Source organism: Cygnus olor, chromosome 1 (genome assembly GCF_009769625.2).
Source record: "Cygnus olor isolate bCygOlo1 chromosome 1, bCygOlo1.pri.v2, whole genome shotgun sequence".
NCBI lineage: Eukaryota > Metazoa > Chordata > Aves > Anseriformes > Anatidae > Cygnus > Cygnus olor.
The window spans coordinates 195,387,982-195,402,817 of record NC_049169.1 but is presented as its reverse complement, the minus strand read 5'-3'; the positions used below and the strand labels follow the sequence as shown (position 1 = coordinate 195,402,817).

General features: G+C 37.7%; 1 protein-coding gene across 1 annotated transcript in view; it reads left to right on the top strand.

Annotated features, from left to right (window-relative positions):
- ARHGAP42 (Rho GTPase activating protein 42) overlaps nucleotides 1-14,836 on the top strand; it is a 169,112-nt gene that overhangs the window by 25,285 nt on the left and 128,991 nt on the right. Inside the window, 1 exon segment of the mRNA XM_040544183.1 lies at nucleotides 13,685-13,780. Within this exon segment, the coding sequence (XP_040400117.1) occupies nucleotides 13,685-13,780 (96 nt within the window).

Genomic DNA, 14,836 nt, shown 5'->3' with positions numbered 1-14,836 from the left:
TACTTTTTTTGTCTCCTCTCACACACAGTGGCAAATGCCTGGAGTAGGGTATAAGACCAGGCAAGAATGTAGTGATACTTCCGCTGCCTCCAGCGGTTTGTGGCTTGAAGATTTCCTGACCAAGAGGTTATGCCTTTAATAGCTCTCAATAGACTTTTCTTCTGTGAACTTCTCTAGTCCTTTCTTGAACCCACATAAATTTTTAATATCCACAGTATCCGGTGGCAGGGAGTTTCTTGATTTAATACACATTTTATGAAAAAGCATCTTCTTGTTCTGAGTTTACTTTTTGCTATGTCAGATAGCCTTTTGTTCTTACTTTCAAAGAGATGGCCACCGTTTCTGTACAGCTTGTCATTTTGTGGAGCTCTTATAACTCCCCAGTTGTCTTTTTCAGGCTGATGATTGTTAGCACATTTTTTTAAGAAGACATTCCTACTGTTATTTACCCATGTCACATATCTCTGTGTCTTTCACAGCAGGTTTGGGGCGGTGTTAAGGATTAAGGCAAAATATGCCCATAATATTCAAATGCAGACTTGTCATGGATTGATGGAGTGGCATTGTGATATATCAGTTTTTCTTTTCCCAATTTCAAATAATTACTATTTGATTTGCTTTTTGACCAGGCCGGAGTATACAGTAATAAAACAGTTTAGTTATTATTTAGATGTTTTAATGACAAGATCTCATTTGTGAGCGATAGTAGTTAGTTCAGAACTCATTACGCATGCCCTAATGTAAACAGTACTAATACTAATGGATACTGAGATTATTAATTAAAGGCTATCACTCTGCCACAGTGATAACAAGAGGATGTTGTCATGTGTTCCTAAATCTTTCAGTGTCAGGAAAGAGGAACAAAATTCCAGAGAATAATTTTTTTTTAATATATATAAAAATAATAATAAAAAAGAATCCAGCAAATGAAATACATAGACAACTATTTGGTGCTTCACACAAGTTTTGACTTAAGAAAAACTGGTCAGGCTTCAGCAGAAAATATCATTAAAGCCCCTTATTTTGCCTGAGAAATGAACGTGAGAGATATGAGGGATGCTTTGTTTTCCTGTAAAATACGAAGAGCCTATTCTTAGAAATAATTGTGTACTTTGAGAGAAACTTAATATAATTACTGCCTTTTGTGGGTTTTGTTTTTTGCCATCTCTGTCAGAATGCAGTAAAACTGGAGGGTATGTACGATACAGACACTATTTCAGAGCTGTTAAGGAAATAGCGTCACATCCAAACTGGAGTAAACTGTAAACTTCTGGGGAACACTTGATTCTCAAGCTCGACAAACAGGAGCTCTCACAGTGAAACAGATTCACAGTTGTGCATTTCATTATTTAAAGGAGCGTGTGTTTTTTATTGAATATTTTTTCCCCAATACTAAAATGTAGGTATTTTGGTAACAGATTCTGGGGTTTGCTGTACTGTGTATGGTTTAGTTTAAACTATCTAAAAGGTATTTTTAAGTCTTTCAAGTACTTCCATTATTTTCATCTCTGCGTTTTCTGAATACCTTTCATATTTTAAAGGTAGAAGAAGGTTTTAAATAGAATGTTAAGCTAATTTGTTGCACAAATCTGATGTGTTCGCTATCCATTCTGCCTAAGTAGAGGCAAGTAGGTAAGTAGCGAGCTAGCTCTGTAGCAGACTTTCTGGGTGCAAGAAACTTCTTCAGGCCAAATTTGGTACGACATTCAGTGCCGTTTAACTTCACTGGACAAAATCCTGCCTGATCTGGGGTCTCAGTTCTGTCCTCCCTGTCTGGAAGTGGGTATCTGAGTCTGTAAACAAATGCTACTTACATCTGTGTGTGTCTTTGTAAAATAAATAAATATATATATATAAACACTGTTATGAGTAGTATTGAAGTTCTTGTGACTGTGATATTAGTTGTCTGATCAAAGGAATCTAATCAAATGTTGTATTCCAGAGCTCTAAGAGCTCAAAAGAATTTCATACAGAATGTGTTTCATTTCCTTTAAAGCAAAGTGGTAGTATTTTTTTTTAATGAGTTAAATATACACATTTTAACTTTTTTCCCCTCTCCTCCTCCTCCTCTTCTTACAAAACATTTTACTTTGTTGCCCAAGTGCAGAAGACTTTGCCAGGAAGAAGAGTGAGCAAAGCTTCTGTTTCCCATGACCCTCAACTCTAATGTTGTTCCAAGGGCTCACTGCTCACAAATGCCTTGATAACTGCTTTCATTCCTTGCAGCCCCCCCCGCCGCCAGCCCGATGTGCCTGATCCTCCTTCCAGCAGCTGTCTTCGCAGAACTGGGGGAATCGACCTAGTGTAAAAATCATGCATATGCGTGCACTTAAAGATATATTGTAAAAATTCATACAGCTAGAGATCTGTACGTTTGGGGGTACTTGCTGCAGTGATTTTTTCTTGGTTTTCCTGGAAGCAGTTTGTTTACAGCTCCATGTTTGTACCAAAACTGAGCAACTCTATTTTTTCCCCCTTGAATATACATTTAGGTAATGGTACTGGTGGGGAGAGTGCATCTCATTCTGCACGTATACAGAGTAGAAATGGCAGAACTAATCTTGCACACATACTGAGAGCTGTGGTTCCTTCTGCATGTGTTACAACAGCTTTCTTTATATTATGAAATTGTATTACAATATATTATTTTGTTTTTTGTTGTCTCTAAATAGGCATAGGCATTTTTAAAAAAATTCTCTGGATTCATTGTTAGATCAAAAACAAACAGAGAAAACAGTATATTTTAAAATACTACTAAAAGTAGCCGCACCAATGTCTTACATTGCACTAGAAATCTGGGAATTCCCATGTTTTTTCTGGCATCTCCTAGGTTGCTAGACAGGAAGTCACTTTCTGCTTTTTCAACCTCTGGCAGCATCTGGTCTTAGTTTCTCTGTCCTTTTTTTGTGGTACTTCTCCGCCTGCTCACATTCTCTGGGATGTGTCAGGAGGAGTGAGAAATGACGGCAGCAAGCCCGATTAAAAACTGCGTTTCGAGCAAGGAGGCTGGGGGGAAAGACTGGGCTGTGGATCCCACTCACTGGGAAAGGCTGACACTGTTCTGGGAAATCAGCAAACATCCACGGGGTGGAGGAAGAATGTGGAAGATCATAAAAAAGCGTGTAAAATCCCCAGAAGGAGCAAGAGAAAGTATGTTGAGGGTCAAAGGAAATTTGCAGGAAAGAAAGTTTAAGAACCTAGGATGGATAACGGAGTGGTAGAAAACTATGCAGAAGTTCACCCAACATTATAAGAATAAAATACGAAAAACTAACAACAAAAAGTATAGGGAAACATGTTAACATCTTCTAGCTTTTTCCAACTCTCTACATTTTCAGTATAATCTTATGCTAAGGCTGCTGCTTTAGGTTATTTGTCATTCAAACAACCATTGAAACAAACTGGCAATTAATTGTATTTGAAATAAAGGAGGAAAACCGGTGTGTATGCAGTGTTATAGGTAGGTCTAGCAGTTCCATGTGGCCGTGTGCCTTTGAATTATTTACCATGTTGTGGTATCTGTATTAATACTACAGATGCCGAAAGACGTTGTGTGCTTATATCCAAGATTTTAGAGCAGCCTTGCGTTGCATTCAGTTAACTAATCTGGTGTTGCACAAGGCTCTTACCCGGTATTATTGTCAATAGCCTTTTGTGGCATAAAAATTAATTTATGACCAAGGCTATATGAACAGAGGACCCATGAGGTCAGTTATGTACTGGGGTCCGCCAAGGCTACTCTTATACTGTAGATAGCAAGAGACCAGCAAACTGTACCTTTCTAGAAAGTATGGCAAAATGTATGGAAAGGCAGTAGGCTTAGGAAGATATATATAAACCTCAACTGAAGTAAGCAACTTGAATGTTAGATAAATCTGTAAACAATAAAGGAGGATCAGGAGGAATTATTTACTATGTGCTATAGGAAGATATAAGCTTTTTTTCAGGTATATTTCATGTCATACTTTACTGAATGGTTAAAAAGTTAGGCTCAAGAGCTGAGATCTGATATAGAGCTATGAAAAATAGTTTTATCAGTGGACACAAGGAAAATATTGAGTAAGTGCCAATTTTCTGTAATTTTAGAATGGAGAGAAGCAGGGAAATGTGCTTATTTTAAGGGAAAGCTATGTGTATGAATACACAGTACAAAAAAAAAGGGGGGATTTATTCTTCTCTAACAGAGGGTTCTGTAAATATTGGAATCCATTCTGTGGATCTTGGACAAAAAGTTCACTGAATGAAAATGAGTGTGTTTGCAAAACTGGCATTGTATGGAAATGTTTTGTTTGAGTATAACTTTGAAAAATATAATAATATACTAGAAATAGTACTAAGTTGTACCCTACAGCCAATCTTCATAATTTCAGAAGTAAAATGAAACCAAATGCGTTCTCGAACTTTCAGCCATATTTGTGGAAAATATGCAGCAAATTGCAATCGGTGGCAAAGGACGATTTGCCTTTCTGCGTTTAACCTTATCATTAGTTACTTGTAAAGGTTTTATTGTTGCATTTAACTCTGAATATGGTTTTAGGATTGGAAGGTTTTGAGCCTAGTAATTCCCTGCATGGTCAGTTTGTTTACTAATCAAATGCAGCAGTGTAGTTGAATATGCAGTCATATGAACTAAAGTACTGGGAAAGACAGGATTTTTTAGCAATGAGGTATAATGAGAATTAAAATGCAAGGAGGTAGGAATATTGAAACAAAACAAAATTACATTGTTTAATATAGCAAAAAAACTGTGAAGCTACATTTATGCCTTAACTTTAGAGAAGCAGATTTGCAGAACATACTGCCTGGTGTCTTCCAGATTGCTGCTTACAGTACACGTTCACTATAAGCAAACATTTTTTGTTACCTTCACTTTTTTCATTCACGTTTATTACTGTACAAAGTCAAAACTAGTTAGTTATCGTATGGACTTCACAGCTTTTGCATAGCAAACAAAAATTCTTTAATTTCTGTTCATCTGCTTAGGTGAATAAGGTTAGGTTTCTACATCTAGAAACAAAGTAGACACACCAAAGTGAGTTGGGGCGAAGAGAGGCATAGTGAAAAGAGGGGTGGAATATTACCAATTTTGTCTATAATATTGTTTGTTTTAGAAAGTTATGCTTCTGGGGAGTTTTAGTCTGATTTTATTAGGAGATCATGTCTCAAATACAGTGCAAATGTGGCCAACCCCTCGACCCCCCCACAAAAAAAACCCACCTCTCATTAAACATCAATATTCTGTTCTAGAATCAATATTCTAGAACAATCAGTATTGTTCTAGAGTCAATATTCTGTTCTGTTTTAGTGTCGTCTTCAATAATACGTTGGATTTAGTGCTTAATCATAGAGAAATGCTAAGAATATCGGAAGTACTTTAAAAACTTTAAAAGTTTCTAACACAAGAAAGCTGTGTTTTAAAGAAGTTGGAGTAAATAGTTAAGTTTGTAGAAGATACAGACCTTTCAATAGCTCTTGCATCACTGTGTTAAGAAAGTGGGGATTTTGTTGTGTTCAATCAAGGGGATTTCTCTGTGCTCATTAGAATGAGAAAGTAAATTATGGGCTTTTCTCATGGAAATATTCATGAGTAAGAAAATGACACTGAAAAATTTTGAACTGCTATAGTGCTTTATTTAACCCCAGAGGAATGCAGCAGTGCGTGGACTACGTGTTGACATATTCTGTTGATGTCCTTTTCCTTGAGATTATGAGAAAGAAATTAGCTTCTCTGGAATTAAAGAGGAATACATTGAGCCTAAGGTGGAAAAGCAGTGTGGGGTTGTTGGGGTTGTGGGGTTGTTTGTTTTAGTTGCGTAGCATTGTTCCGTGAATAGCAAGCTGGCAAAGAACATATACCAAAGGAGCTGGCAAATATGGGGGATAAAGAGTTCATTGACAGCAACAACGAAACTCTGTGTCAGTACAGAGCAATGCCTCTTGTGCTGCAAAATCTTTGGCTCTGGACACTGGCCTCAGTATCCCATTGTGGTCATTTCTTGTGGCTTCTTCATTAGAAGGCGTTATGGCAGCTGGCCAGCACTAGCTCCAGCTGCCCCTGCAGACAGGCTCTCTGCTGTGCCAGCTTGCCCTCTGTTTTGTGGAATTAAATTCTTCTGCAGAAATTTGGGAAAAAATGGGATCGCTTGTAAGAGGAGTGTTGTTGTGTGCTTTTTTTTTTTATGATAGTCAGAAAAGTTAATTTGTTCTGCAAATTAATTCAGTCGAGTTATGAAGAATAGCAAGTGTGTGTGTGCACATGAAAGTGTAAATAAATTCATCTCATGCACTTCTAAGACTAGAAGTGCCACAGGCAGTCCTCCATGCAGTGGTGCAGGCTGTGAACCTTGTGCGCTTGGAAAGACTCTAGTGATAGAAGTCACTTAAAACGGAAGGTGGCAGAAGCTATTTCAGCTGGTTTTGCAGATTTATGTTTGTGTTTAAAAGGAATGCTAGCGTGCATTTTGAATTGCTTTCTAACTGTACGTGATACGGGCATGCCCTGGTGTTGTGGTAGTGATGTTTGTTAAGCTGTGATTACCTCTTCTGGCAGCAAAAGGCAGAATTCTGTTAACATAAACAGCTTGTGTAAATTAATTGCACTTCTGAGATGTGAGACAACGTCCCCATGCTGCTTTGGGCAAATTTGTAAGCCCATTACAGGTCCCCTTGTTTGGACGGACCTGCTATTGTATATATTAAATGGGAAGATTTTCTGTATGCGACAGTTACCATGGCAGTTGATTTTCATTATTTTTCATTTTAAAGTAATAACGAGTGATGAAGAGCGGAAAGAGGAGAAAACTGCGGAAAAAATGCATTTTAATGCTGTTTTCTGAATCAAGACCAACAACTGTGAAGCTGAGATTTCTAATGAGAAAGCCCTTGAGGCAGGAGGGTATTTGAAATATAATGGTGATAGACACGATCTTGTATGATCACTGCTCTTAACTGCTTAATCATTCATACTGCCTAAATATAATCATGCTGCTAGCTGCTGTGTTTACAGTCTCTGATGTGGAAAAAGATGTCCCACTGTGACATGTTCTAGTTACAATCAAATTGACTGTAGCACACGCAGGAGCTGTTGAAGTTCAGTGCTTCTCAGTGGGGTGTTCTTGTTCCTCCAGCTTATTTCTGGCTGTTGATACAGCTCACCTCCTTGAAGGTCTTTCTTGTAGAAAATAACAAAACCGAGGCAATTCCTAGTTCATCTTCAAAACAAAGAAGCATATCATGAAGTATTTAAGGAGACATGTATCTCACAACTATTTTCCTGGATAAATAATGTTTTAAAGATTTGTATTTATAATACTGATTTCCCTCCCGCCCCCCCCCCCCCCCCCCTTTTTTTTTATTGTTTACTTGTATCCATTTTTAAATGTTTCCTTGCTTCTGTCTTTTGGTGCAGTAGGAATGCTGAAAATCATGCTCATAGCTGCTGGTTCGCAATAACAATGTCTCTATTATATATCTACTTTTTCAAGTGTTTAGATAACATAGCCAGAAAAATTGTTTATAGGGTGAGAATTGCTTTCAAGAAAATGAATTTATTTGTAAGTCAATTAAAAGAAAAAAAAAAAGTGAATAATTCATTTTCAGGTACTGAGAAGGAGTAAAAGTCAATGACCTCAATAAATGGTTCCCTGCGTTTTAGCATACCATTTTATCAGGTACTCTAGCAATATCACTCCCTTTCTGCTGCTTTATTTGGACATTGCAGTTGCTCCATGCTCGGTTTTTGCTTGAGTTGCTTGGGTTCTGCTAAACCTGGACGTCAGTGCACCACCAAATGAGATTGCTCATAAAGCATGGCCCCACAACACATCTTCAGTCATACTTGGTAGAGGAAACAAATGGCCCAAAGGTGTGAAACACCAAAGGTAGCTGTGCTCGGTCTCCATTCCAGTCTTCAACTGTCCCGAAACTCAGCCTACTGCAGACCTGCGTGGAGTATCCTGCCAGCTCAGCCATCGCCCCTTTGCTACAGCTGCCTTTGAAGCCGTACAGTAATAACCAGCTTTGTGTCAGATCACCAGATATCTTGCTGTTATTATTTAGCCGGAGTGTCTGCTGTTTGAAGTCTGCCTTACTGCATTCCTGCCTGTGCTCGGAGTTAATTTAGGCATGTTTAATCTTCTCGCTAGGTTTCAGCTGCTATTTTTCTTTATTAACCTAGTGAGTGATATCAAGCTTTACCGGGATGATTGACGGCAATCGGGAAGAGTGTTGGTTGTTGGAATTTTGTTTCCTAATGAAATCATCCTTGTAAGTAAACAAGTAGAAAGACTTCAGTTTTGTGTTGTGTGAGAGCAGTTTCTTGCAGGCTGTTACTAGGGTAGGGATATGGGCCCGTAGCAAGTGCACCAAACATCTGCTTTTGGAGCTTTTTTTTAGTCCTGTGTAGGTGGCTTGGGCTTTCTTCTGTTCCTCTAGTTGGCAGACTGGTAAAAGAAACCCTCACACCCCAACCAAAACAAAATTTGTGTGCTTACCAACTTGCAGAAAACTTCTCAAGTTTCCTTATCTGTGGAACTTAATCTTTCTTCTGAAGGGCTGTGCCAAAACTAATACACTCAGTCTTTTGTCCTTTAGGTAATGGCATCCATCATTTCATCACTTTGTTGCGATATTTTGTCCCCTCCTCCTTAAAGCTTTATACAAGAATTTAATTTTGTCATCTCTTTAACAAACCTAGGACAGGAAGGTTGAGGAACAATTCTAGTAATGCAAGGGAGTGCATCTTCCTATGCCCAGCATCTAAGGTCTTATCTGAAGCCTAAAATAAACTAATATATCACCGTTCAATCCGATCAATTCAATCCTTTTTTTTGGCAATTTGTAGCAGAGCAAATCATAAATAAACCTGACTTTTAGTGTAATGCATTTGTTTTCCTGTTTTTTATTGGTTAAATATGTATTAAGAAGATTGATCGAAAATATAAAAGTGTCAACTCCAGGAAGAAGTGGTTTTCAGTAGAGTAATGTGTTTCCTGCTTTCTCTGTGACTTTCCTCAATAAATGATGCCTTTTACTATTCTTTTATTAGCGTTATGATACTAATACTTGGTATTATATATACCAGTATTTAACACTGGTGTGATACTGCTTTCTTGTGGTTAAGCTGCATTATCCTCTCATTGTTTCCAGCCATACTGCGGTATGTTTCTTTTAGTACTGCCTCTGACAAAACTCCACAAAACTCCCTAGCTGGCCGTTTGACTTGATTCAGCCCTGACTAAAACAGGCAGCTCCACTTCAGTTATCTCCCTCCCCTATCTATAAGCAGAGCGTAGGTGGCTGCTCATGCCTATACGTCCCACTGCTAACCTGAACCGATTCCTCCTTTGGAACTGGGGAACGCAGGACACACGAGGTAGGTGAGTACTGTTGGAAATCAAATGGTAGCAGAAGATGAAGCTGCCAATTAGCAGTTTACCCCTCTGGCAACGGAGGGGTGTCGGAGTGCATTTTCTCTTTCCCTGGCACCATTTGAGAGCCTACAGAAGAGCAAGGGCAACAACACTGAGGTTATCATTGAGACTTCTGAGTGGCCATCCTTCCCTGGATGTGCATCCTTCCCTGACTTGTGCTGTCAGTGAGTAATGCTGATAAGGCTTTTATAGTAATTTGCAAGATCAGCAGACTCTGAAGAGAATTTCTGACCTGGGCAAAGTGAAATATCCTGGTGCAGGTGGACTCCACAGAAAGGGGGAGATGACTATTAGGATGTACGCATTAGAAAATGAGTGACTCCTGTAATGCTACATAGCCTGCAGATCTTAAAAAGCTAATTTGTATGGTGTGATGGACCTCCATACACCTGGAAGGAGTAGAATGTATTGAGACTTCTCAGTGGCATTAAGACTCTGTGATATATGGTAATGAATGACATCTTGCGAAGCTGGACAAAGTCTTTGCTCCATTTCTCTTATTTATTTGTGGTATTATGGATTGCGTTTGACTTATTTCAGTTTTGAATCTTTGGATCTCAGAAAGGAGCCCTGCTTATTTCATAGCTGGTCCTTGTTTTTTTATCATAGAATCATTGAATGGCTTTGGTTGGAAGGGACCTTAAAGATCAGCTGGTTCCAACCCCGTGCCATGGGCAGGGACACCTCTCACCAGACCAGGTTGCCCAAAGCCCCATCCAGCCTGGCCTTGAACACCTCCAGGGATGGGGCATCCACAACTTCTCTGGGCAACCTGTGCCAGGGCCTCACCGCCCTCTGAGTGAAGAATTTCTTGTTTGTGTCTAATCTAAATCTCCCCTCTCTTAGCTTAAAAACATTGCCTCTTGTCTTGTCATTATCTGCCCGAGCAAAAAGTTGCTCTCAATCTTTTTTTATAAGCCCCATTAAGGTATTGAAAGGCTGCAATGAGGTCTCCCCGGAGCCTGAACAGCTTTATCCTTAATATAATGTCTTCTAATATTTTCAAGCTCTTAAATAGGTCTTATGTAGAGCCAGAAATCTCCAAATGGTATCATTTTGGATAGTTTGAGCAAGTTATCTAATAAGCTATTTAAGTTTTATTACTTTTTTCTTAGCCAACATTTTGAAGTTGGATTAAATATGCTTTCTTCAGGTTCAAAACCTATAAGCATTAATAAAGTGATTTACTGACACAGTGAAAGAGATATCAGCATCCGTGTGTGACTAATCCAGTATATAAAATGGAGGCTTCACCTTGTGTATTTTTATCATTTGTTTTCCTTTCCCTTGACTTTTGTTCCAGTGAACCCTGCACATGGGGAAGAGTGATAGGGGAGAGTCCAGGCTCCCTCATTTCCTTCCATATATCCGCAGAGATGCCAGTCATTATAGATAGTTAGTAGATTGTTCAGAGGAAATAAATCTGCTGTCCTATTAGTGACAGATAACTTTTACATTTTGCTAGTACTTACCATAGAGCATCTTTTTCATTCATTTGCCTTAGGGCCATTTTATTCCTTTCAGCACCAGTTGGTGTGCAGCAATTTTATAGAAGTACTTAGGACTTGGTGAAGTGACTTGGTGGAAGAGCCAGCAATAAAACTATGGTTCTTCCCTTTAAATTCAAAGCAATATGCTGCATACAAATTAAAGTTTAGGTCTTTCTAACAGCTGTAGAATAGTTAGTTACTTAGATATCAGAGACACTGTATTTCCGTAAAACAGAGTATGCTTCATTTCTTTATAAAGATTTATTTTCATCTATGCTAACAGTAGGAAACACTGTGTTTAGCTTCTAAGTTGTTAGTACATTTAATAATAATTTTTTCAATTTTAGGAAATGTTGTAGGAAATGTTCGGTAAGGATGAAATAATTCAGTGTGGTTTTTAATGGAAAACACAGTATATTTTGACAATGATAAGATTTTTCAGTGTCAGGAAACTACAGGTGAATCTGCTTGATAACATTTTATTACCAGTGTCAGTACACTGTGAAGGACAGTGTTTCTCATGAATAAAAATAGGATTTACAGAGGAAAATTATCTAATGCAAATTTAAGGAAGCTTCATCAAGGCAGCATATTTTCATCTAAAGATAATACAAAAACTCTTTTTTGTTTAGTATATAAAAATGAGTAACTTCAAAAAGCAGATGGAATATATATTTAAAAAGAAAAGGTCTAAGAAGTAACTTTCAAATACTGTAAATCATTGCTAAATAATTCTTACTGATACGGTTCACAGGAAGTTACTTTCAAATACTGTAAATCATTGCTAAATAATTCTCACTGATACAGTTCACAATTTTCTTTTAAAGGAAATATATTTGCTAAATTTCAGGAAAAAAAAAAACAGTTAACTGAGAGATATTTAAGAGCTGCTGTGGTAATTTTATGTTAATTTTTTTTTCAAATAGTCAAAGATGTAGTGGATGTAGGTTGAAGTAGAGGGGACATTTTTCCTTGGAAGGAGGAGCATTCTTTTCCTTTTTTTTATGCTGTTTATCAAAAAGATATAGATTTTGTTTACCCATTTCTTTACATCCTAGCTATTTATCTGATATAAATAAATAAATATATATGTATAAAGATATGAATCCTTATATAGACAAGAAATACCTGTTTGTATCTGTATTTTCTAAAGACTTTTGGGTCTGGTGTCAGACTGATGTACTCTATAGCTGCACGTAAGCATGGTGAATAGGAGATTTGAGCCCAGGAGTGGTTTTTGGCTCACTGGTGCATGCCAGCCGGAGGCCAGCCTGAAAGCAGCAGGCACTGAGCAAACACAGGGGCAGGGCAAAATCTTGATAAGAACCGTGACTTTTGATAATGGTCACCTTCAATTACAAAAAAAACCACTATTTGCAGTTATCTTATTGCGTGGACACTGATTTGAAAGGATTTTGAAAGGTTTTCAACCCTTACTGTGTTTAGGGTAATGGCATGTTTTTTAATTGTTGGAGATTGTTCGAATTTAAATAAGTGTGTGTGTCTGTCTGTCTGTCTTGATTTAAGACAATAGACGAATATCTGCATTTATACACTAGATTTTATTCCTGCCAGGAAAAAAGTTAGCCTTCCAGTTTCATATCCAGCTTTGAGGATACTGGTACAGCTAACTGAGTATTATATGGCTTTACAAGAGCGGTGCCTTAAGAATCCCAGAATGGTTTAAATTGGAAGGGACCTCTGGAGGCCATCTGGCCCAAGCCCCTGCTCAGGCGGGGCCACCAGGAGCTGCTTGCCTGAGACCACGTCCAGGTGGTTTTGAAAAGATCTCCAAGAATGGGTACATGATGCTCTTGGATCAGAGTCTATGGCTCGGCTTTGGTTCATATCTTAACCTAACCATGTCTTTTGATTAGATTTAATCTATATCAGACTCTTAATTGCCAGTTTTCCTAGCTTCTGAACAGACACCATAGATATGTTCTCAAGGACATGGAGAATTGTTGCTGTCTTTCAGGGATCATCTAGACTGATAGCATTTGTAAGTCTTGACTGAGTTTGTTCATTACCACATTCATCTCCACATTTGTCGTTAGTATACCCAAAAAGGAAAGAATGGATTTATATGGTTACATTGATATTTTATTTTTATTATGAATGTTGTTTGCCAGAATGTATAGAATCCTAATGAAATTTTATGCTACAAAGTTTGGATTACTTTGGCATTTCCTTGGGACCTAAGATCCACTGTGTGTGATTCAGTGAAAACAATGCTCATAGTGCATGGGCAACCTAGTTGATTAGCAAACACTCTTTTTTTTTTTTTTTTTCCCCTTTGATTTCTTTTTACAAAGCTTTTATGTAATACTGTACGATGTTAGTGTATTAGAATAGCTAGAGTATACTTTTTGGCAGTGTCATGTATAAAAGAAATTATCATGACTTTTATTTTAATCTGTGAACCAATCTTGCAGTATTTTAAACAACAGTAGTGTACCTACATAAGCGATTTACCACTAGTTGTTGATATCTTATAATGTTTTTTCAAGAAATATAACAGTTTTTCAGTTCTCAACATAATTTATGTATTAGTGTTCAAAATGTGGCATCTAGTATGTTTCGTTGGGTTTCTGGGATATCTCAAGTAGTTTGATTTTAAATGGTGATAGGAATGAAATGAAATTACTGTGCAAAAAAGATATTAGAAGGGAAACTTTGTAAACAAAATACATGAAATATTGCTCGAGTTGAGGTGGAGTAATTCTAAGTTTCTTTTTTCTCTTTCTTTCTCTTGAATTTTAGATTTATCCATGGCAGTGCAAAAATTTTCACAGTCTTTGCAAGATTTCCAATTTGAGTGTATTGGAGATGCTGAAACTGATGATGAAATTAATATTGGTAAGTATGTTCTGCAATATTTTTTAGTTTGTTAAATGTTTACTGTGATATCACTGTTACAATGGGGCAGATAACTGTGCATATAAAAAAAATTTGAAAAATTTAAATAAGTGGAAACCATGAAAGATTTAAAAAATAGTTGTCAAAAAAACTGTGTCTTCATGAAGTAGCTTGGTCCACTGTAGTTCTAAGAACTCAACAGTGCTTTGTTAACTGAGTCAACCCTGAATCTTCTAAGTCCTGCTGCTGTTTTAACTTTAGACAGTTCTCTTTGGGATACTAAAAGGTGTGCAAGTTTCCCATGAAATGACCTGGGTCTGCAAAAGGCACTTAAGTACCTAATAAGACACAGGAAGTATTAAAGAGTCTAAAAACAGGAATACGTTCTTTACAACTTGAGCATTCCTAAGTATATAGTTGTCTGAGTTTTTGCCAATAAAATTTACTAGCTGCATAATGTTTTGTCTCTGTGCACTCACAGGACTGAACAGCTCAGCTTGTCTTGAACATAAGTCTCTTTAATATCTTCAAAATATTCTTTCTTCAGCAGACCTAGTCCTGAAAACACATCTGGCATTCAGAAATTGTACCACTCTTTATTGCACAGCGTTGCTGCAGTTGCAGTGATGCTTTCAGGCAGCAGCACAGCAGCTGGGATGCTCTAGCTTCTGTCGGCGAGAAATGTGGTTACTAATCCATCTTCAGAATGACTAGGTTCAGTGTCACGAGTCTTAGATACCACGTGGCTCCCACATCTCTCCCAAAACATCTGGGAAGAAGGGAGGTGTGGTTGTTAAAGAGTTGCTTCTAAAAATAAGCAATTTGGCAGTACAGTAAGGAACGTAGGACTTGTTATTAGTTTAAAAAAAAAAAAAGACGCACATAATACAGAGGGGAAACTCAAAATTTGGGCTTTTCAGAGTGTATCTCTTATGATGGTCTATTTTCAAATCTCCTCACCCTTCACTGTTTTCACTGTTTCCCTTTTCCTGGGTCAGTTAGCTAGCCGTTGGACAAAAGTCTACCTTATTTCACAGGCAAGGTTTGCCTCACCTT